Genomic DNA, 24,206 nt, shown 5'->3' on the forward strand with positions numbered 1-24,206 from the left:
CCTTTCTATACTACTTCAGGAAGGATCTGATTTACTGCAAGATGCTGACAAGTCCCATGGAGTCATTCTTCCCCTTCAAGGTCATTTTTCCCTTTGAAACAGGAGGATGCAACGGTATGGCAAAGAGGGGTTTTAGGAAAACCTTGAGTAAAGGATCACCTATCAAGACGGTGGGGAATAGGGTGCAGAGGAGGAGGAGGGGGACCTACCAGGTACAAGAGGAAGACAGAGCCTACAACCAGGGGCTAATGTTCTATGCCTCTGGCAATCAGTTTACACAACATGCATGCGGTGCTGATTCAGAGTTAGAATTTTTTGCTAGGCAATCCCTACTCATCTCCCCTTTTGTCCCGGAGAGCATCTTAGACTTACTATATCATCTATAGGAGTGTCTCAAGGAAAAGTAGAATGTCCACCACTTCTCCATCCTAATTCACTCTCCTCTGAGTTATATAGAGATGTGGGAATGAGGAAGGAACAACTTTTGATAAGAATGCCTATTTTAAAATTTTACTTTATTATTCTATTTTATTTTTTGAGATGGAGTCTCGCTGTTGTTGTCCAGGCTGGAGTGCAATGGTACAATGTACAATCTCGGCTCACTGCAACCTCTGCCTCCTGGGTTCAAGCGATTCTTGTGCCTCAGCCTCCCAAGTAGCTGGGATTACAGGCATGTGCCAACATGCTCAGCTAATTGTTCTATTTTTAGTAGAGATGGGGTATTGCCATGTTGGCCAGGCTGGTCTTGAACTCCTGACCTCAGGTGATCTGCCATCCTCAGCCTCCTAAAGTGCTGGGATTATAGGCATGAGCCACCATACCTGGCCAAGAGTGCAATTTAAAAAAGGAACCTAGCCTCAGCCTTTTGTTTTCAGTTCTTAAATCTTGGTGCAAAATTCACACAAAGAAACTGATTAAGAATGTTAATGGTGTCTTAAAAATGCAAACTGAAGACAAATGCCTTCTCTTGAAAAATGGAGTTCTAATAGTGATATGTGATCAGCAACCCTATCATAGAACCCTAAACTGCTCTGTACCATGGCATCGCCACCTCTTGACCCCGTTAGTCTGTGGTTTCAGCTTTCCAGAGGTGACCTAGTGATTAGGCATTTAAAGCTTTAGTTCTTGGAGTTTCAGGCATGATGAGAATCTTTGAAAGTAAGAAGTCAAACTCATTGTTCTCAGCATCATTAGGGAAAACTATAAGTTTTGATTGCTCATGCTAATAGAAAGGATCAAATTCACAGAGAAAGCAACAGTAACACAAAAGTTATGTCTTTAAATTAGGTACACAGTAGGGATATATGGAAAACTGCGGTATTGCGAGTTTTTGCGGAAAGTCCAATAAGCCAGTTACTGGGTAATCTCAGGAGATGAATGTGCCACTATGTTTCCTGGATAGGATATTCAAAGCCTTCCAGAATCTGTCCCCAATCTGTCGTCTCAATTCTGTCTCCCCCTGCTCCCCACGATTACCAGACAGGCCTAGGAAGCCATTACTTCTGTATTCCCATTCTCCTACAACCCTCCTCCCCTCTCCCAATCTCTCCAGTCTTTTCTCAAGTCAACCTTTTCAGCAATTAATTTAATTGTGCCTGATTTTATGATTCCATACTTTCACGTCCTCATCTGCACTGTCATGCTCTTGACAAGCAGGGCTCTCATCTTCACATTTCTGTGGGTATTTCCCAAAGCTCAGAGCTGGGCACACAGCAGATGGTTCAATAAAGAACAGCTGAATGCAAGCCACAATGAGAGAAATTGGCCATGATTATCCAGAGACTTTAGCTCCACAAACACACGAAATCATAGATGTTTTGCCTACCTTAGTTTTACAGTGAACTGAATCAGGGTTTTAAGTACCAACGGCCTCTGAGGGTGGGTTGGCATACATGGCTGTCGCTCAACCACAAATGAGCTAGATGAAAAGGAAATAAAGCGCGTCATTTGAAAACATTGAAAATATTGAGACTGAAAACCACAGAGGAACAGGATGCTATCCACTCATAAAGTCCAAATTTTTTACACTTAGAAGATAGTCAAACCCCCAATTAAACTCAGATCTTTACAATGACTTTTTATAAATCATTTAACAGTAGTAAATGAATCTTAATTGTTATAATTGAGCCATGAATAAAAGCCCCAGTCCATTTAGTAATTTTTTTTCTTTTGAGAAGGGTCTCCCTCTGTTGCCTGGGCTGAAGTGTGGTGGCACGATCAAAGCTCACTGCAGCCTCAACTTCCTGGGCGCAAGTGATCCTCCTGCCTTGGCCTCTTGAGTATCTAGGACTATAGGCATGTGCCACCATGCCTGGATAAGTTTTTTTATTTTTTGGAGAGACAGGTGTCTTTCTATGTTTTCCAGGCTGGTCTACAACTCCTGAGCTCAAGCAACCCCTTGCCTCAGCCTCCCAAGGTGCTGGGATTACAGGGTGAGCCACCATGCCTGGCCAAAAATAAATTTCATGACTTTTTTTTGGACTAAATATTAGGATTTCTGGTACATGTTAGTATTTTTTGTTTAGATTAGCTTATAAACATGAAAAAGTCCTCCATCCTTTGTTTCATATGCACATAAGAAAAAACCCTTGAAACTTTTTCTAAAATGTGAAAACTGAGCTGTAGGTGAGTGACATGACTTAGCTTGTGGAACACTGAGCCAGTTGGTGAGAGAAGTGTTGATGAATAAATAGTGAAGAGTAGAAATGTGGTTTCTGAAACTTTCTGGGGTTCTATTCACTTCTCCCTGAGGCTTATTGTTGAATACTTCCCTGCCACTCTTCCACCTAAACGCCAAAACCTTAGGCAGGGTGTTCTTACTTCACAGAATGCAGGATGCCACTGATAGCACTTTACTTACTTCTTGAAAAGGTTGTAGATCAAGAAGGTGACTCTCTCTAGCATGTGAATTCTTTGCACTGGAATGGGATCACCTTCATACGTCATTTTGGTAGATTGTTCTTCTAGTTTCTCCAATTGCCTTCTGAGTTGGAAAAGACTTTCTGCCAATAGTGTAAAGCTATTGAACAGCAAATGAAAATCAAAGATAGTTTTTCCATTTAATAATAAAAAAGGATTGTAACAATGGGTCATAGTTAATAAATGTTAAATTATTAAGTAATTATTAAATTAATTAAATGAATCACTTAATTTGATTTAGGTTAGTGACACTTCTTTATTTTTATTTTTCTAACCCATTTTTTTTGAATATGCATATGTTAAATATTTTCAGTGTTTTCTCATTTAAACCTTCAATTATATATGTCATTATTTATGAAATTTTATCAACATCTGGAACCAAATCCCTTTTAATTGTTCTTTGTTTAAGCTTATTAAGCATATATATGTTAAAAATGTGGCACGCACTAAAGGGCAAAAAAGAGCAAATTTAAAGCCATAAAAAACATGCTATGGTTAATGTTTTCTTATGTAAGCATAATGAAAGAGAAACATATGAAACCCATATGAAAAACATATGAAACGATCTTCCCCCACAATATATATTTTTACAAGTCCTAAGTATTAGCCAAAAGTGATCAATGACTCTCTTTAGAGTAAGGTATATTTAGAAATGCTTGCCCCTGATAACTGCTTGGAATTTTATTCATTACGCAGTGATCTCACCTCAGAAATGGAGGTGGCGGTGGGGGCCAGAAGCCTGGGAAAGAGTAAGATTGAAATAGACACGGAAGGGACTTCCAACTACAGGAGACAGAACATCTTATCAGACTTGGAAAGTCCACCTCGCCATACAGCAACTCTTTCTACTTACAGTATTCCACATATAAGACTATGGCAAGAGTGGTTGAATCCCTGCTGATTTTTGGTATGAGCTCCATTATCGGTTAAGATCTTTATTGCTCCCTTTATTGTTGTTTTCACAACAGAGTACAGTGACTTGGAGAATCAAAGTGTCTTCCCAAGGAAAATCAATGTTTTAAAATGAGTCAAACTCCTTACATTTCTTGACAAGTAGGCCTGGCAGGGCAGAGCTTTTAGTGAGGGGGTCCCCAGTTACTACATATTCCATTGTATTGACTTGTTCTCTTGGGAACCAATTTTAGATTTTAACTGAACAGTTTCTTTCTTTTTCATATTTTCCAATTGTTCCTTCAGTCAAATAGTTTTATTTTGCATTTATGACATGGAAAACCCTATGATCATTTTAATCTTCTAGTGCAAAGGGTAGTTATCTACATTTCGTTGCATGTGTGCGTACATAGATCCAGAATGCCGGGTTGTATTAACCATTTGTGACTTTTAAAAACTGACACATAAAAATTGTATATATTTGTGGTATTTGTGGTATTGTATATATTTGATGTATGTAAACATTGTTGAATAGTTACATCAAGCTGAATAACATGCATTATTACCTCACATACTTACTTTTCTGTGGTAAGAGCTCTTAAAATCTACTTTCTTAGTAATTTTCAAGTATACAATAAATTGTTATTAACTACAGTCACCATAAGGTACAATGGATCTCTTGAAATTATTCCTCCTAACTGAAATTTTCTATCCTTGACCAACATCTTTGACAAAAGAAATCACTATGTTGAAAACACAAAACTAACATTTAAAAGTTGAGATATCTATTTTCAAGATTTTGAAACTAGTACTTCTTTATTCTGTCCTTAAAGAAAGTATATTGCCGGTTTCAAAATTTATTTGAGTCTTTTAAGATTGATATCTTGCATGTGAAAATTCAGCATTCCATAGATGCTTTCTTTGATTTCCCCATGAGAGTGAAAACTAAGAATACTTATACTACTCGTTTTCAACTGTAGATTTCTCAGGTGCTAATAAGCCATCAATAAGCTGAATGAACTGATGTTGCAGTCTAAACCTGCATTCTCTGGCTGAGTGACACTGAAGTTTTGTATTTCCTGTGGTTTTCACTAGAAACTGCAGTCAATTCGTTTTACCAGTTCTGAAGCTGGTCGAGCCCGTTGTGGAGTGGACCCCCGATGCAGGCAATTTGCTGCCGCCGCTTCCAGTCTTGCAGCTCTTCTATGAGCATGTTGTTCATTAACAGGTCCGTCTCATGGATGATTTGGGTCATTTTACTGAGAGCCTCCTAAAAACAAAGGGGACTACTGAAAAGAGTTTCATAAGAAATAAGTCACTTAGAATTCAATTTACAAAACTATTTGACCTGGTAGACAAGGGCTTGGTTAAAATTTTGACCAAATATTTTACTAAATACTAGCTTCTATTTGCCAGGCCTTTTCAAACAATTAAATTATTGACAATAAAAGATGTCATGAGAAAAGAAGAATGGCCACAGTTTAACACTCTCTTCATGTGTTTCAGTATAAATATATTGAATTTGTAACTCCTGTGGCAACGATATTGAATCTCGTAGTCACAAAACTGTATAGTTGCTTATTAAAAGGATATTTATATATTTAATTTATTTTTTAAATAAAGATGGTTATCCATTTATATTAAAATGAGCTGACTAAAATTTGAGCCTTTCTGTGTTAATTTTTATTAGGACTATTTCTGGGTTTTGGAAGGCATAATGGAGAATTATAACTTTCAAAGGTCTAGGGGGTAGAAGATATGAATTTCTGTTCTGGCATTATTGTAAGCTATATGAATGTGAGCAAAGTATTTAATTTTGCTGAAACTTGGTATATTCTCATTTATACAACCAATTGAATGAACTGAATTATCGTCAATGTTCCTTCTCTTTTTAAAATGTTATTCCTTAAGTAGAATAAAATGTCATGCATAAAAATACATAGCATAGATTTATTATGCATAAAAACATTAACTTTTTCTTGAATTAACTACTTGCATACTTAAAATCTGATATATAACTAAGTTTATAATTAATTTAGGGTAAAAATAAATGTTGTACTTGTTTGTGCTCACACAAATTCCTGCACAAAAAATTGAGCCGAACTTTTAGAAATGAACTACTGATTTATTAGTGACTGGTTAAATTTCAATTGCATTTATTTTTCAAGATAGGTAGAAAAGTGAAATAGAGATGTTTCCCCTCCTTAAAAATATTTAATTAAACCAGAAAAAAAGTTCTTGCTCTCCTTGGAAGAAGTTACATTGAATATGTTCAGTTGCCAATGAACTATTTTGAAATCTAGGAAATTGCTTAATACTACGTCATTTCTCAGAGTAGAAACTAGAATATTTTTTTTTCCAATAAGATTTTAGCAGTCATCAAATGCTATTTTAATTATATATGTGCAGTGGAACCCATCTCAGCATATTAAGTACTTAAACTAAAACAGCCATGTCTGAAATAATGACAAATAAAAATCATGTAAAAGTTCCACTCTGAAATTAATGTTAGCTATAGTAAATGTATCACATAAGCAAGATAAATAGTCTCTAAAGAGGTCCAGCATTGTAAACTCATGAAGAGAAGCATGGCAAATAGCATGGGACTGTTCCTAGAAACCTTGCCGTTTTTTCATTCAGTAAATGGAACTGATAAATCTGACAGCTTGATTCTTTTCAGTTAGTCTAAGTTTAGAAAAAAGGAGAAAAATAGTCAAAAGCCCAAATTAACATTTTTCACTAACCTTTCTCTTGAAATCGAGGCTGTTAAGCATTTCCTGCAGTGTCAAAACTTCCTGATTCATCATGGCGCTATTCTTGTCACTCTGATCTGCAAAGGTAAAGAGATCAGATTTAGAGTCCTCGCCAAGTCAAAGCTCTCTATTCCTGAAAGTCAAGTCAGCCTCAATCCACCACCCTAAAACAGCCCTGCCCCAGAGAACTTATGTGATAAGAGACTAATTGGGTTCACTAGAGGTGAGCTTGGAAGTCTCTGTCTGCTCATTTTGCCAGAAAGAATTACATCCAAGCATGAAAAAAAGGACCTCTTTATTTTACAGACCTTCAGGAAAGACCATTCTGCACTTGGTGTCCGGTTTGGTTTTGTTTTGTTTTGGTGGTGGTGGACAGAGGAGATAAAGTTGCTGTAACGGATTCCTTACTGGATACCTCCACATTAATTATATACTTGGTTATTTGGTAAAAGTAAGGAAGGCGGGGATTACCCTTTGTGCCCCTGATTAAATCATATTTGACTCTCTGTTGCCTTCACCTACCCCTCCCTGCTCTGCTTCATATGCAGGTTTTATGAGAAACTGCCTCATAGAGTTACAGTCTTATCTACCTAGTCTCATGAACTAATAAAAGACTAAGTTATTTACTTTCTCCCACTTTTTTTTCTTTTTTTCCCCAAAATGCTCTAGCTTCATTGTAAAACTAGCAGTGGGCCAGAGTTGTAACTTAGAAAAATATCTGACTGAAAAAAAAGATTTATCCTTTTTTACATGGGGATACATACAATAAATAAACATTATATTATTTAATTTGAACATTAAACTTTATTGACATAGTGATGGGGCTCAGAAAATGACACCCCAAAATAATGGAACGAAAGCAGCAGCCTCAAGGTCTCTCTCAATCCTCTGTCTCTCCACAGCACACATGAAGTGCTCGGAAGCTCCCTGATCTACCTAGAAAATGGACCCCTAAGAGGAACACAATTGCCTTCGATCCCTTCCCTGAAATTTCATTAATCAGATAAACTTAAAATTCATAAAACAGAGGAAAAGTCTGAAAATTAAACACCACACCTAGAGCTCAAACTTTGTCCCAAACTATTGTTTGTTCTCAGGTTCCAGTCAATTCTTCAAGAGTATTATTTACTAACCACCGTCTGAGCATTGGATCCATTCATTAACTTTAAAAATCATTTGCTTCTACATTTCCAACCTCCCTTTCCCTTATGAAGAAGGGCATATCAACATCTGTACCCCACTGGATTACTGGGTAACCATTCTCCTGCTATTCTCCCATGCTGTGCATGTTAAATTAATTTGCATGCCTTTTTCTCCTATTGATCTACATTTTATTAGTGCATATTCAATGAACCTTCAGAGGGTGAAGGGGGAAGGTTCCCTTTTTGCTCCTACAATGGCAAATGACTGTTTATACCAACCATTCATGTTCATGAAAAATGGGGACTGAGAATGCTGATTTGACTTGTGTAATTGTGAAAAAGAGGTCCCAGAACAACACTGGGGCAAATTTCTCTACAAAACAGGACTAATCTCTAGGAATTCATTTCTGGTTGTAATGATTCACAAATTTACTAACTCCTAGATCCCATACATAGCAAAATCTTGCTTATGTAGCATTTTGGCAACTGAAAACTTCTTTAGCTAACCTTTCCCATCTTCACCAAGGATATAATAACTTGTTTCCCTTGTATTTTTCTTTTCACTTATAACAGGATGGGACAAACAAAATAAATATTTGTGGATTTAGGTGATAAAAATAATAATTTTAATTCATAATGTACATGAAGCACTGAAAAAGTGACTCAAATCATAATAAATTAAGTTCAAAATAACCTAATTTTTAAAATTAGTAGTTTGCATATAAAATTTGGAATAAGGCTGCCTTCAATGAACATCACTTGATTACATTTATAGTTGTTCTAAACCCTTTTAGGGTCATGAACTCCCCCTTTGATAATGAAACCCAAGTTTGTGCCATTTCTTCTGAATGGAAAAGTTGTATGTACAAATAATTGTGAACATTTTGAATAATATTTCCTGGAAGTCAAGGCATCTTAAGCATATCAGGAGAAGAACCCAAAACACCTCATCTTCACGTATGAAAAGTTATGCTTGACCACAATCATTCATATTTCCTTCAAGATACATTTTAGGCCAACATTTTAATAGTCAAAGATGATTCTGTAAATGGAAAGTTTCTTTCTGATTTATTTTTTTGAATTATTTTGAAATAATTTTAGAGCTACAAAAAAGTTGCACAAATAGCACAGAGTTGTCATATATCCTTCACCTAGTTTCTTCTATTCTCTTACATAAACATAGTAAGCACAATGATCAAAACAAGTAAATTAGCATCAGCACAATTCCATCAACTAAACTAGACCTAGAATCTTGCCAATTGTTCCATTAATTGCAACATACTTTAAACTATTTTTCTATTATTATTTGTAAATCTTAGGTCTTGTAAATATTCTCTTCCCCTTCATTTTAAGAAAACACCTAGTTGTAAACAATTTCAGTGTTAAACCACAGAAAAAATAGTAAAATAAATTGCAGTGACCTTACATTTTGACATTTATGCAATTATTAAAATTATGTTTTTGGAGACTTTTTGACACGATAAAATACTTAAAATGTTAAATGCAGTACACAAAATTATATACAATATGATTTCATTTTTTGAAAATAAATACATAGATGTGTATGTATGTGAACATACAGAGAAAACGCTGGAAGGAAATATATTCTGACAGTATTTATCTGTGGATAGTGAGATTTCATCAGATTTTTTAAATGCTTTTGCCTATATTTTATGCTTTCTTCTGTGAAACACATTTCTATTTTATAATCTTAGAAAATTATATTATTAAAATACTACTTGTAATTTTCTGATCATGTTAGGCAATTATTATTACTTTTGTTTCTGTGATAATTATATTTTAATTCTATAGGAGAAGGTTTTTATCTTTTAGAGACCTATGCTGAAGTAGGGGTAATTCCTCATGCAGTGTGAAATTTATGTTGCATTGATTGGTAATTTACTTGGAATTAGTTGGATATGCATGGATACACATACACACACTTAAACACTCACAAACACACATATTTATATGCAGAGAGAAAGAAGCAGCAAAACAAGAAAATACTCCCTGTATTTCCCTCGGCTCATCTAAGGAAGTAGATCAAATTTTTCAACTCTGTCAGTGAAAAAACTCTACTCAAGATGCCTTTTTGTCTCTAGGCATAATTACAGAAAAAACAAAAACTTACCCATTGTCTGAATTGTTTTATACCTGTAGTCAAATTCGTCTTGCAGGTCTTCTAAGTATTTAGTATCTTGTTCTGTCATCTTTTCATAAAAGAAAACATACTCACTCTGCTGTTACAATTAAGCACGTCAATCAAACAACATCATAAGTATTTTAAAAAACTGCTTGGTGCTTCCAGTCTCCAACAGCAACCAAAAACCATAATGAACCCATGCTTCTAAAGAGCTAATTCATATGAAAGTTGGATAATGCTGGAAGAACCAGCTTGAACTTGCCCTTCCAGCTATTCTCTCTTTCTATTTGCCTGGAAGTCTTTCAGCCACTACTTGCTCATTTCTTAATTACTTCCAAATGATGCTATGCATATAATCTTTTTTTAATTGGAGAATATGAATATTTTTGCCCTTTTTAGAACTCGTGGGTATTTCATGTAACTCTGTACTAATGTATCAATGATCACTTTTTGCTGAAATCTTCATTTAAATATGCTGTAGTTTATGACAATTCAGCTTAAATATTTTTTCTTTCTATTTCCTGAAATACGCCTATGCTTCTACTGTGTCTCCTGTTATTCTGTCTTTAAGATTTTTACTTTACTTTTCCCCAAACCTGGTGATGTTTTCCTGCTCAGATATAATAGTAAATGTCAAGATCTGCGCTAAAGGCTTTTTATATATTATCTCCTTCAGTCCTCACAACACCCATGAAGTAGGTTATCCTCACTTTTATAGAGGAAGAAGCAGAGGCCACGAGATGTGAAGTAACGCACTTGTCCAAGGTCACTCAGGTGCTCAGTGAGAAGTTTGTGGGAAGTCCAGCAGTCTAACCCTGACCCCACCCTTAACCAAAGATAGACCCACTGCGCTTCCTAGATTCAGACTACTGTACTTCCTTTTGTTCTTAGAAAAGTCAAACTTTCTACTGCCTGCTTATTCCAAGAAGTCTTCTCTAAGGAAACATATATCTACAACAACAATGCATTCATCACAAATTTTAAATTTTACTCAGAGTTAAATTTAATCCAAATTTTAAATTATTGGTTACAAAAAGTATAGAATTTGGAGGAAGAGAGTCTGAATTTGTGTCCCAGCTCTATGACTTTTTAGTTGCATGGACTTGGGCAAATGTCTTTGCATTTTAGCTTCTTCGCCTGTAAAAAGGGGTGCGGGGGTGGGAGGAAGAAGGATAACAGTATCTACCTCAAGGAGTTGTTATAAGGATTACATTAGTTTGACTGCTTAAAACAGTGCCTAGTACCAAATATATGCTTCATAAGCAGTAGCTATTATTACTCTTCTAATCCCTGTTATCTCATTCTCTTAATGACATTCTCTATATTTATAAACCTTAGAAAAGAAACAAAGTAGTAGCTATTGACTACATGATATACTATCTACCCACCCATAGTAATAACAGCTACCAATTTTGTGCAACCTGTGCTGTGCCTATACCTTACATAGATTATCCTTTCAGCAACCTGCAAAGTAAACTATTTCCATTTTTCATGTGAGGAAACTGAGGCCCAAAGTCATACAATAATACATACTCAAGCTAGAATTCAAATCTAGTCTAGTTTAGCTTCAGTCTTTACTCTTTCCTTCCACTATACCCCAATACCACTTGCGGCATTTCGCTTTGATGCTAAGTTTCTGCGGAACAAAGTCCCACGGAAGGCTCTGAGCTACTGAACTAATGGAACCTACATGCACGAGAAAATGTACCAAAATAAAATATGATAGCTTTAAAGCAGAGATATACTGTGGTTCCATCTTTTGATCTCAAAATTAATTAAAAGCCAAAAGAAGGCAGTATCTTGCAGAATCTTCTAATGAAAAGTGTATGAAACCAATGCCAGATCTCTGAAAAGTCAATGCTCTGGTAAGTAATTAAGGGTCTTCTAGAGTATATTGTCATCAGTGATTGCAAAAGGTGAAAATACCCAGCAACAACCTTCAAAAGCTCTCTGAATGATCTGAGAGCTACATTCCAAACATTCCACAGAGAAACCGAGGTTACGGCATAAGTGGGGGAATTACATTGATTGGAAAGCATTGCTTTGCCTAAAAGTCAGACCAGGCTTCCTGGAATCAGCACCTGGGACAGGGATTAGGTACAAGGGATTTGTTGAAGGAGTCCTCTTGGCAGAAAGGACGTACAAGAGAGGGAAAGGGAAGGGGATGGAGCTAAGTGAGCATGTGGTCATCACTTAGGTCTAACTTTGGTTTGAGAAATCCAGGAGCATAACCTGCACCACAGGTTAACCCCAACTTGAGGAAAGGGGTCTGGCCTCTCTCCCCACAACCCCGTGCCACTCAGTCATTGTCTGAAGGCAGCCAAAGTCTTCCTGTAGAGCCAATTCTCCATCGAAGCCATTAGCTGTCAATACTCATAGCAGCTGGGAATCCATGTACAGGCCTGGTAAAGATCTGCTCGGGGCTCCAAAAAATGTGGTCCTCTGCTGCATCCTGCTCCTCAGGATTTTAAAAGGAATTTGTGCTGGATGCAAAATCCATCTGTGCACTTTATTAATGTGCTTAAGTATTCTTACTACAGTAAAATAATAATCTCCTGCCTTTACACACTTGCAGAGTGAGTAGAGCCCTTGGTTTTGACACTACAATGTGCCAAGGTATTTTGTCCTAGGTCTGTCTGATTCCTTCTCACAACAGTGTAAGCCCAGACTTTTGCATTCATGTTTTACTTGTTATGGAGGATCACTAAATCAGAAGTCTGAAAATAAATTTAAACCCTCTTCCTACTATTCAGATAATATATGGGACAGTTGATCTTTAAATATTTATAGTTTATTTATTTTGATGGAATTATTATTTTTATAAATGGCAAGGAAATGAATGCTATGTAAGTTTTGGAAAGGAAATTAACATCCTATTTTATATACAACATGGCAGAAAGTCTTATTCAAGACATCTTCACTAGATCAATAAAACTGATAAATCTTTAGATAGACTGATTATGGAAAAAAGAGAAAAATTTATCAATATTAAATGAGAGATGTGACATTACTACAGATTCTACAGATATTCAAATGAAAATAAACATTATGAACAACTTTATGCCAATAAAACAACTTAGATCAAATGGACACGTTTCTTTAAAAACACGAATTACCAAAGCTCATTCAAGAAGAAATAGATAACCTGAATAGCCCCATATCAAAGAAGTTCAAGTTGAAGTTAAAATGTCTCCCATAAAGAAATATTCTCATATAAACATAGTATGTGAGAGATATTTATCTTATTAACAAATTGCCCTATGATTTCTGTATACACTAACTTTGGGCACATGGGAGAATGGTGCATAGTTATATGGGGACAGCAGCTAGCCTTTCTAGGTATCTGTATAAGATCACTTACCTGCACACTGTTTTTAATGGCAGCCACTTTGTGCTCCACATTCCTCTGTCTTTCTGAAACTGAAGAACTTTGTAAGGATTTCTCCAGAGGCCCCTGGAAAAAGATTGTCCTGAAATTTCACTGGTTTTGAAAAGGTTTATGACGAATGCAATACATACAGCATACAATTCGAACTGAGATCTGGATCAATGTGATATGGATGCTCTATAGTCATTAAAAAAAGCTGAGATCATGCCACTGCACTCCAACCTGGGTGACAAAGTGAGACTTCCTCTTAAAGAAACAAACAAATGAACCCACCATATATAATTATAAATATATATATATGTGTCCGGAGCTGCGTGGCCCGGCCATAGCGATTATAACTGACGACTGACGCCTGAGCTCTATACATTTCCACTTTATGCCTCCTCCCTAGATTTACTTTCTTCCCTGTTCTGCTGTCTCATAGGCCAGTACAAAATGGCGCTCTTCCTGGTTCTTCATCACCCATTTTCCCGCCCCCGGGAAAATGATCAACTTACAGCGCAGGCGCCATCCCACGCCCGGGAAAATTACCAACCGACGGCGCAGGCGCAACATGACGTCCGACCGAAGAAACCGAGGCCTACCTGGCCATGCCCACCGCAGGGCCACCATCATCGCCCTGGCCCAACCTCCGCCCCTGCCGATCTATATAAGGCATTACACTGCCACCACTAAACGAGACTTGATCAGGATACTGTCTTGTCTCCATTTCTCGTGTCTCTTGTCCCCCCGAGTTCCCACTCCCTCTTCTAGGGCCTACATTGACGATCCCGCGGGACGGGACATATATGAGATCTGTATTGCTTGAACATGTATATGCATGTATGTATAAATGCATTTGCAAATACATGGACAGATGTATAGATATGTAAACTCAAGTACATGTGACTGGAAGAATATATACACCAAAATCTTACCAATGTGTTCTCTCTGAATAGTGAAATTACAGATAATTTGATGATTTAAACAATTCTGTCTCTAAGTCTCTATAACATCTATATAACTTTTGAAATTGTATAAAACCAATACATGTAATTTTTAAAATGGTATAATGAAACTCCATTAAATTGGGCCTAAATTTAGAATTGAGGATGTTGGATCTGCTGGGATGAGATTTGTTTTTACTCTGGAACAAAGGGAGTTTATGAAAGAAAACATAAAAATGTTAGTCTGGTTAAGCAAAAAGACAGTTTTTCCAAGCAGAACCTCTTAGGTACTCTAATAATCTGATACTAGGTGTGTTCTTTAGATAAAAAGTTCTATAAATATTAGAGGTGAGAGTTAGAGATGTAAGCAGCCCCTTCATCTTAAGTTGGGTGGGGAGCCATGGTTAGAAAGGTTGATAACTAAAATCCGCAGCAAATTCAGTGCAGAAACCTCAAGTAGAACCCATATCCTTGACTCTTGATCAGAAGTTCTTCAATTATACCACACTCTTCCAATTGGTAAAGGCTTTCTAAAATTCTCTTTGTCTCATCAGCCCCCATTATTTGTCTACCTAGTTGAAATCGAATAACCAGTACTTCTTTTGTGGTAGTATGTGGTACTGGCAAATTATTTTCAGAGTGACTTTGATGAGCATATACTCAAACAAACATTTTGACTGATATCTTACATTTGAAGAGAACATGCTCTCACACACACACGTGCACAGACGAATAACTAGAGATAAGAAGGGTTCAGAAAAGGAGAGCTGAGAACACATGTGAGAATACCATATATTTGTAAAAGTATCTTAATTTTTACCCCAAAGACACTGAATCAAACTATATGTACTTTAGAAACTTACTATAGTTTTAAAATTAAATAAAAAGATACCATCCTTCTTCATCTAAAAAATAAAGTTGTCAAAACTTCAAAGTCCTCCCAAAACAGCCATAATCTGACAATAACTAAACATGAGAATTTTTTAAGAGTTAAATAACAGATACTTTTGGCTGGGGGCGGTGGCTCACACCTGTAATCCCAGCACTTTGGGAGGTCAGGATCACTTGAAGTCAGGAGGTCAAGACCAACCTTGGCAATGTAGTGAAATCTGTCTCTAGTAAAAATACAAAAATTAGCCAGGTGTGGTAGCGGGTGCCTGTAATCCCAGTTACTTGGGAGGTTAAGGCAGGAGAATTGCTTGAACCTGGGAGGCGGAGGCTGCAGTGAGCTGAGATCGTGCCACTGTACTCTAACCTGAGTGACAGAGCAAGACTCTGTCTCAAAAAAAAAAAAAAAAAAAAAAAAAGGATACTTTTGTTAGACCTTCAAAAATAAATATAATGGTATGATGATATGATTTACTAAATTATGGAGGATGTCACTTGGAAAATTAATTACATACCCTTTCCTTTTGTAAGGGTTAACTGAAAAAAATATTAATTATAGACTGCATTGATTCCTCTACTTGTCTTTAGTGGGGACTCTGAATTCATCCAGGAAAATGAAATTAAAATATAATCTAAACTATGTTAGGGTAAAGTACATTCACACAATTAACAAGCAAGTATTCGTGGAACTTCTATAAGACAAAATTCCTGCTCACGGACTGGTTTACACTGTGAGGTAGGAAATGGAAGCTACTAACAGGTGTAGAGCAAGACCAGAACCTACAGGAAGAGGCAGAGTAAGAATGACAGGAATTCAGCTTGGAGGTGATTACTATATTCCTAGGCTAATATTGTAGGACCCTGGAACAGAGTGTGGCCAGTACAAACAGGAAAGGATGTATAGATAAGATTCCAGTCATACACTCTGGAAAGGCATGGTAACTGTCTTAGAATGGGGGTGGAGAAAAGGAACTATGCAAAGATGATACTAAGACCTTGATTGCAAGTGACTAGAAGGATGGTGGCACCACTAAAACAAGCAAAAGAAGCTGGAAAAGATTCTTTAAAAATTCCTTCCTTCCTTCCTTCCTTCCTTCCTTCCTTCCTTCCTTCCTTCCTTCCTTCCTTCCTTCCTTCCTTCCTTCCTTCCTTCCTTCCTTTTCTTCCTTCCTTCCTTCTCTTTCTTTCTTTCCTTCTTTCTTTCTCTTTCTTTCTTTCTCTGTTTTGTTTTAAAGACACAGAGTCTCGCTCTCTCACCCAGGTTGGAGTACATGGTGTGAACATAGCTCACTGCAACCTTGAACTGCTGGGCTCAAGTGATCCTCCTATCTCAGTCCCCACAGAGCTAGGACTATAGGCATGTGCCCCATACCCAGCTAATTTTTAATTTTTTTTTTTTTCTGGAGACAGGGTCTTGCTACATTGGCCAGGCTGCTCTCAAACTCTAGGCTTCAAATGATCCTCCCACCTTGGCCTCCCAAAATGTTGGGATTACAGGTGTAAGCCACTGTACCCTGCTAAAGATAAGAATTTCTGTTTCAGAAAAATTGAGTTCAAGGTGATAACAAGATCACAAGGTCAGAAAATATTACCTGGACAGGCATGTTGGCTGCAGCCAATATTCTCCTCTCTTCCCTTAAACAGTTTGAAATAACCACAGCTACATGCATTGGATTTCCATGAAATTTTCCCTGAAAAAAAAAACAATGAGCAAAAATAACTAACATAAAGCTTAAATATATGCATCATAAGAAAATATCACCTCTTGAAAAACAACAATCTCCCAATAAATATGTGAAATTATTTGGGATTTGTTCCAATAATCTGTTCCATTAGAAAGTTACAGAAACTCATTTTGTAAACATAGACCCCTAAAGAGAGCATATTTATCTCTTTGTCCTCAAAAATAACTTGCAACAATGAAAAATGGTTCTTGAGCACCCGTTGAGGAAAGAGCTGAACACACACTTAGGAGGGTCAGTTTACTTTAAGTTTTGGGCAGGTTTTTTTTTGTTTTTTTGAGACGGAGTTTCACTCTTGTTGCCCAGGCTGGAGTGCAACGGCGCAATCTCGGTTCACTATAGCCTCCACCTCCCAGGTTCAAGCGATTCTCCTGCCTCAGGCTTCCGAGTAGCTGGGACTACAGGGATGTGCCACCATGCCCAGCTAATTTTGTATTTTTAGTAGAGACGGGGTTTCTCCATGTTGGTCAGGCTGGTCTCGAACTCCTGAACTCAGGTGATCCATCTGCCTCAGCCTCCCAAAGTTCGGGCAGGTTTTACATAAAAGTTACTTTACTAAAAATTATCATGAACCAGATGGTCTCAAATTTTCACTTGTTAATTATGTGTCATGGTTTGCTTAAAGCATTTGTTTCTGTCCCTATTTGGTACTGTTTGTGTCAACTAGCTCATAACTGCATTAGTACACTAGAGTGAAACTATATCATACATTGTTTCAGCAACTATATTTCTATGACATCTAAGCATATGCATCTTTTATTACCAAAGTTAATGATGCAGATACTGTAAACTGGCAGCCTGTGGGCCTAATTCAGCCATCAGTTACTTTGTGCAAATTAAAATACTGGAATCATTTTGGAGAAAGTATGTACTACCCAGGGTTGCCATAATGCCCACCAATGAGTATCCCAAGCACTCATTTACCTTACCTGCAAGGCCTATGTAGGTGTCTGAGTTTTCCAACCTTAATGTATAGAAGTAATCTGAACAACACCATCATTTTAGTCAATAATATTAAATTTCTTTGTTACTGGACTTTTTCCAGGGCAGGATTAACAGGAAGCACAGTAGAAAAATGCATTTATTTAGTTTCCCTCAGCCCTCCTCCCTGAAGCTGGTGCTAATGTTTATGAAATGACCAAAAGGTTAGCAGCAGAAAAAATGAAACAAAAATCCACAATGTGGAAAATTATCAAAAATGGATTATACAGATATAAACTAGAAGATTTTTCTAGGGAAAAAATAAGGCTATTGGTTGTAAACTTTTTTTTGACTTTGACTGCTGCCACAATTTTATTAAATGATGTATGTTAATTACCACTTCTATTTGTTTTATTAAATGATATATGTTAATTACCACTTCTATTTGTAAAACAAGAGTAAACACCAACTATCTGAATTCCTGCTCTTACATATTTTACAGTCTTCCAAACTCTTTTTTCTCTTTAAATCAGAAGTCTCCAAATGAAAAAAACAAAAATAAATTGACTGAAACTCAGAAGGTAAAGAAATAAAAATGATCCTATTTATGAAGCAGGGATACCATTTTTTCATTTCCGCATGTCAACAATTTCAGATTCTCTCTAGTTAGAATTTGTTCCTGATGTTAATTTTCCCATGTATTATTTTTTCATGTAACCCATATTCAACTCTCCAAGAAAAGCTATGTTTTCTCAATTTATTTTAATATTATTCCATTGTTAAAAATAAAGGGCTTCTCCTAGGGCTAATTTGGTGGCTCCGTTATTCATGTAAACTTGAAAACTCTTGCCATCCAAGATTAGGATCCTTTTGATTACCATTATTTGCCTGTTTTCCTCACTGTTGCAGGAATATTTCTATGTCAATCATTCAGATACTAGCGTTCAACATTTCTCAGTTGTGTTATACATTTTTTTCATTTTCCTTTCTTACTTGAACTTCTTCTACCTTCCTTTTCAGATTCAGTTTCCCCTATACTTCATAAGGTTAAATTACTCATTTTTTCTTCTTTGTTAAGAGCCAGGAATCACCGCAGTTTTCATCCAGGATCTTTTCACTTTCCTTTTGCATTTTTCCTAAGTCCCTCACTTAAATGTATGAACAAAAACATCTTATGGAAAATTGATTATTATAGATTCAGTAACAAATGAGCACTTCTATTTTCATAAGTATCAAAGACATACTCATATTCACCTTTTAGCAGTTACTAAGTACGTGAACCTGAAAATAACAACAAAACAAACCCTTAAGTGTGTGTTAGTGGGAGGAAGGAAGAAGCATGCTAGAAAAAGAGAAACTGCTCATTTTTGGTGGTGTATCAGTTTCTCATGCAAATTTATTGCAAATACCTTCTATTCTATGGCTTATCTTTTTCCTGTCTTCTAGTGTCAATGAAGAGGTTTTAAATTTTAATAAATCATTTATTAAACTTTATGCTTCTTATGATTTAATAAAGATTTCTGTAAGCTGCAGGCATGGAGATTTTTCTTTGTGGTTTTGCACCATTGACTGTAATTAACCGGGAGCTTGTTAATAATGAGAGTTTTCTTTCATTTTTTTCCATATGTCTACCAAATTCCAATAACATTTACTGAACATCTTATTCTTTTACCACTGCTCTGCTGGGCCAGCTCTGTCATAAATCAAGTGTTCCTTTGTGGGTGGGCTTGTTTCTGGACTCCATTCCATCTTATGGTTCTATCTCTGCTTCATCAACAGATAATCTTTTTATGTTTTTTACTACAACTTTATAGTAAGTCTTGATGTCAAGTAGAATAGGTCTTCTTTGTATTTCTGTATACATTTTAGAATGAGCTTGTCAAGTCACACACACAGACACATGCACACCCTAGTTGAGAATTTGAATGACACTAAATCTTTAGGTAAGATTTAGGGAGATTTGGCATCTTTATACTTGTGTTCTAGTCTATTTATGTATTCTTTAATGTTTCTGTATTAAACATTATAATCTTATACATGTTTCACTAGGTTTATTTCTATTTAGTTGCTATTTTTTGATACTAGAATAAATACCTTTTTTCTCATTGGTTTTGCTGTTATATAGAAATATAATTAATTTTTGTATATTGATTTTGAATCCAGCAACCTGCTAAACTCTGATTCTAATACTTTTGTAACATCTCTTATTAACTCTAAAATTATATCTGTAGATTCTTTTGAATTTTCTGCATACACAAATCATATATTGTGTGGATATTGATAGAATTTTCCTCCTTTTCAATCATCTAACTTCCATCAAGATTTCATCTTTGTCCTAAGGTGACTTATTTAGAAATGTATTGGTTAATTTCTAAACATAGGGATTTTCTATTTATCTTTTTTTTACGAATTTTTAGAATAATTTAATTTTAATCAGAATATATGCTCCGAATGACTTCAATCACTTTAAATTTGTTGAGACTGGTTTTATGACCCAGTATATTAACATTTTGTAAATGTTTCGTGTGAGCTTGTAAAGAATATGTATTTTGCAGTTGTTGAGTACAAATGTTTCATACAGGTTTATTAAACCATGTTTGTTAATTGTTTTGTTCAAATTTCTGCATCCTTGCTGATTTTCTTTGCCTGATAGATTTCTGCAGTTATTGAAAAACGCATGTTAAAATCTACTCTGTGAATTTTTCTTCTTGTGCTACCGTCATACACATTTAGACTTTTATATATGAGTGGTCAATGAAATCTTTTATTACCATGCACTGACCTTTATCTCTAGTAATGCTTTTTGCCTTGAAACAAAAAAACAAAGTATAACACAATGCTTTCTATCACTTAGAATTTTTATTTTATCTTTATTGGTAAAATTCTTGATTTATTTCAACATATATATATTTACTAATGTGTCAGTATTGTGTACATATATTAAAGGGGAAATATATGTGTAATAAATTGGCTAATGTCTTCCTAAAACTGCTTCACTTTAGAGTTCAATTTTTCTGAACCTCTTTTAAATTTAGAGTTTTTGGCACCCATATTTTTCCACAAAATAGTGTCTTCTGGGCCATCAAGAATGTCAGCGATGCATATTTCTGTAGAGTGTGCATAATTATTGTCTTCATTTTATAGGTTTTGATGCTGGCATTTTCTTGATCTCTCCAAAATTTCTCGGTAGAAGGTTTCAGACAAGAACCAGGAATCACATTTTTTCTACATATGGTTAAATGGTTTGTTGACTGAAACATTAAAGAGTTGTAATAGTCTAGTCATACTATCATGATTAACAACCACATCACTAATAGATGAGATTCTTATTTAACTTTTCAGGTAAATGTCCATGGAATCATTGAGAACCAGAATATATAGTAGATTCTCAGATGTCTATTCCACAAGACTTCTAATCAGTCTTCTGTCACCATAGGCATTATCCATCCACTATTGTGGTTCACTCTTAATAATATCTTTGAAAAAGTTCTTTAAAAATTTTTTTTTTATTATACTTTAAAGTTCTGGGATACATGTGCAGGTTTGTTGCACAGGTATACATGTGCTATAATGGTTTGCTGTACCCATCAACCTGTCATCTACATTAGGTATTTCTCCTAATGCTATCCCTTCCCTAGGCCCCCACCGCCTGACAGGCCCTGGTGTGTGATGTTCCCTTACCTGTGTCCATGCGTTCTCATTGTGCAACTCCCACTTATGAGTGAGAACATGCGGTGTTTGGTTTTCTGTTCTTGTGTTAGTTTGCTGAGAATGATGGTTTCCAGCTTCATCCATGTCCCCATAAAGGACAGGAACTCATTCTTTTTTTATGGCTGAATAGTATTCCATGGTGTATATGTGCCACATTTTCTTTATCGAGTCTATCATTGATAGGCATTTGGGTTGGTTCCAAGCCTTTGCTACTGTGAACAGTGCTGCAGTAAACATGTGTGCATGTGTCTGTATAGTAAAATGATTTATAATCCTTTGGGTATAAACCCAGTAATGGGATTGCTGGGTCAAGTAGTATTTCTGGTTCCACATCCTTGAGGAATCGCCATACTGTCTTCCACAATGGTTGAACTAATTTACACTCCCACCAACAGTGTAAAAGCTTTCCTATCTCTCCACATCCTCTCCAGCATCTGTTGTTTCCTGACTTTTTAATGATCGCCATTCTAACTGGCATGAGATGGTATCTCATTGTGGTTTTGATTTGCGTCTCTCTAATGACCAGTGATGATGAGCATTTTTTCATATGTTTGTTGGTTGCATAAATATCTTCTTTTGAGAAGTGTCTGTTCATATCCTTTGCCCACATAAAGTTCTTATTCTTAGACATTGTTTTACAGTTACACAAATTAAATATGGTGGCAACTTCAGCAATCAGCAGTTAAGACATAAGATCATAGCAATATGCTGCTTTTGATACCCCAAATTCATAATCTTGGACTCCTTAAAGTTCCATTCATATAGGCAGTATGATTTTAAGTCTTGCCAAGGAAAACCACTCCCTCATCCCTAGCATTACCTCTTTAATTAAACACATATTATCATTTTTCCTCCCTTGCATCATGCTGGAAGTTAAGTGTACTCTGTTCAGTCAGCAGGATGTTTCTGATAAATTGATGTTGTACATCTTAATGATAATACTATGCAATGCATGAATCATTCATTCCAGGGTCTTATTGTGCTGATATTTCTTTCATCTATTATGAGGAATTTGGCAATTTGTCTTGCCACTGTTGCTTTGTGTATGACAGGCAATCTATTTTTGCATGAATTTCAGTAACAAAATATAATATAACTTTATCTACTTGTGAGCATCTTCCTTTCTTACATCCTATAAAGCATTTTATTGTTGCTTTCCAAGAAAACTGGAAATTTAGGGTCATCCATCTAATGACAAATGGTTGCTTCACAAATACCAAATTTGTACCCTGCTGATTTGTTCCCATCCCTTTCTGCATACATAATAACTATTTGTTTCAATCCTAAATTATAGTGTTATATTTTGATGAAATTTTAAACAGCAATTAAGATCAACATATGTTGCACCAACAGTGCACATAATTCAACTGAAGTGACAACAACATGATAGCTTTGACCCAGTTTCACATCACAGGCAATGACAACGATGCTGTGATTGCCACATGGCAACAGCAATTAAGAGGTGTTATTGATTATACTATGCATTCTATTTCAGAGATTTTAAAGATGTTAAAATGTGGAGATGTTAAAATCTGGAGAAAAGTGTCATAGAATCCATGAACATGCTATTTATTCTTTTTGCTACTTTATGCTAAACTTCTTGGCTTTCCTTCAAATTCCCCTTCCACTGCCTTTCTACCTAATTTCCAAATTCGACTTGTCATTAAAGAGTAACTAGTTTATCTGCTCTTTTTCTTCCAAATGGTCCAAGACGTTCCAGGGTCAGAAGTGATGGATGTGAGAAGGCCTGTTCAAAACAATCTTCTTTATACAGGCGACACGGAGCCTGAAACTTCACAATTAGGAATTCACCCCTGAGTTCTTTTCCCAATGGTCCTCTTAAAAATGGAAACACATTTGGAGAGTTAATACCACATTTAACAAATTTCCTCAGTATTGTGAAGGATTTATCAGATGATGTGCTCTGATTGCAGTGACCTGGCAACGGCAGGGTGAGAATGATAGGTCCCAGGTCAAATAAAGGGAGAATTTTCTAGAGGTCCTGAAACAGGAGGCAATAGTGACCAAAGGGGATATAGGATTCTGAGGAAAGACACAACCAACAACAGTCCTAGCTTGGGTTTCTTCAGAAACTGACCTTGAGACAAGAATTCCAGTGCAAGTCACTTAAGTGGGAGTTGGTCCCACAAAACACGGTTATGGGAGTAGTCAAGTGAGATGAGGAAGAGAAGGGAGCCAGTAAGGGTGTGCCGTTAGCCATTTGCTAAGATGGGCTGAGAATCCTTGAAGTTAGTATGGAATAAGTGACAGAGTTATCTACTCAAGGACTTTGGGAACTGGAGTATTTTCACATCAGCTCTTGTCATCTCTCATTAGTGATGAAAAAAGATGGGATACTGGCAGTTGGATTTCTACTTGACTAAACTAAAATGATAAGGCTAGGAAGATGTGAACAGGACAGTCCCACCTCTGCCGTACCAGCTCTTCTAACCCCAATTCGAGAACTTTTTGACTTCTTATTTTATTAAAACTACTACAACCATACTTCTCTCAGATGTAGATATTTATTCTTTGGGGTCTCTGGGATATGAAGCATTTGTCTCCATTTACAGAGTAAAGTGTTTTCATTCACATTTTTGAATTGGAAGTGTGCAACCTACTGTGTACTTCTGGTTGCCAACTAGCCCTCTCTCCCTTTGCCTCACAAATACTGCTGTTGAATCATTTTTATCCTTTTTCCTCACCAATGTCAAACTCACTGGCCTGTGTGGGTATCAAACTGATTTACTCATAAATTAAGTAAATAAGCCCAAGTGCCTTT

At 36.2% G+C, this 24,206-nt stretch overlaps 1 protein-coding gene across 3 annotated transcripts in view; it reads right to left on the reverse strand.

Moving 5' to 3' along the window:
- Nucleotides 1–24,206, reverse strand: part of STAT4 (signal transducer and activator of transcription 4) — a 125,454-nt gene that overhangs the window by 29,826 nt on the left and 71,422 nt on the right. For all 3 annotated transcript variants that reach the window (XM_065525786.1, XM_015432506.3, XM_045368337.2), the window contains exons 4-10: nucleotides 16,643–16,741; nucleotides 13,210–13,302; nucleotides 9,837–9,915; nucleotides 6,555–6,640; nucleotides 4,929–5,080; nucleotides 2,861–3,019; nucleotides 1,826–1,918 (exon numbers count right to left, since the gene is read on the reverse strand). In XM_065525786.1, the coding sequence (XP_065381858.1) occupies nucleotides 1,826–1,918; nucleotides 2,861–3,019; nucleotides 4,929–5,080; nucleotides 6,555–6,640; nucleotides 9,837–9,915; nucleotides 13,210–13,302; nucleotides 16,643–16,741 (761 nt within the window). The remainder of the gene's footprint in view (nucleotides 1–1,825; nucleotides 1,919–2,860; nucleotides 3,020–4,928; nucleotides 5,081–6,554; nucleotides 6,641–9,836; nucleotides 9,916–13,209; nucleotides 13,303–16,642; nucleotides 16,742–24,206) is intronic.

This window comes from Macaca fascicularis, chromosome 12, assembly GCF_037993035.2.
Source record: "Macaca fascicularis isolate 582-1 chromosome 12, T2T-MFA8v1.1".
Lineage (NCBI taxonomy): Eukaryota > Metazoa > Chordata > Mammalia > Primates > Cercopithecidae > Macaca > Macaca fascicularis.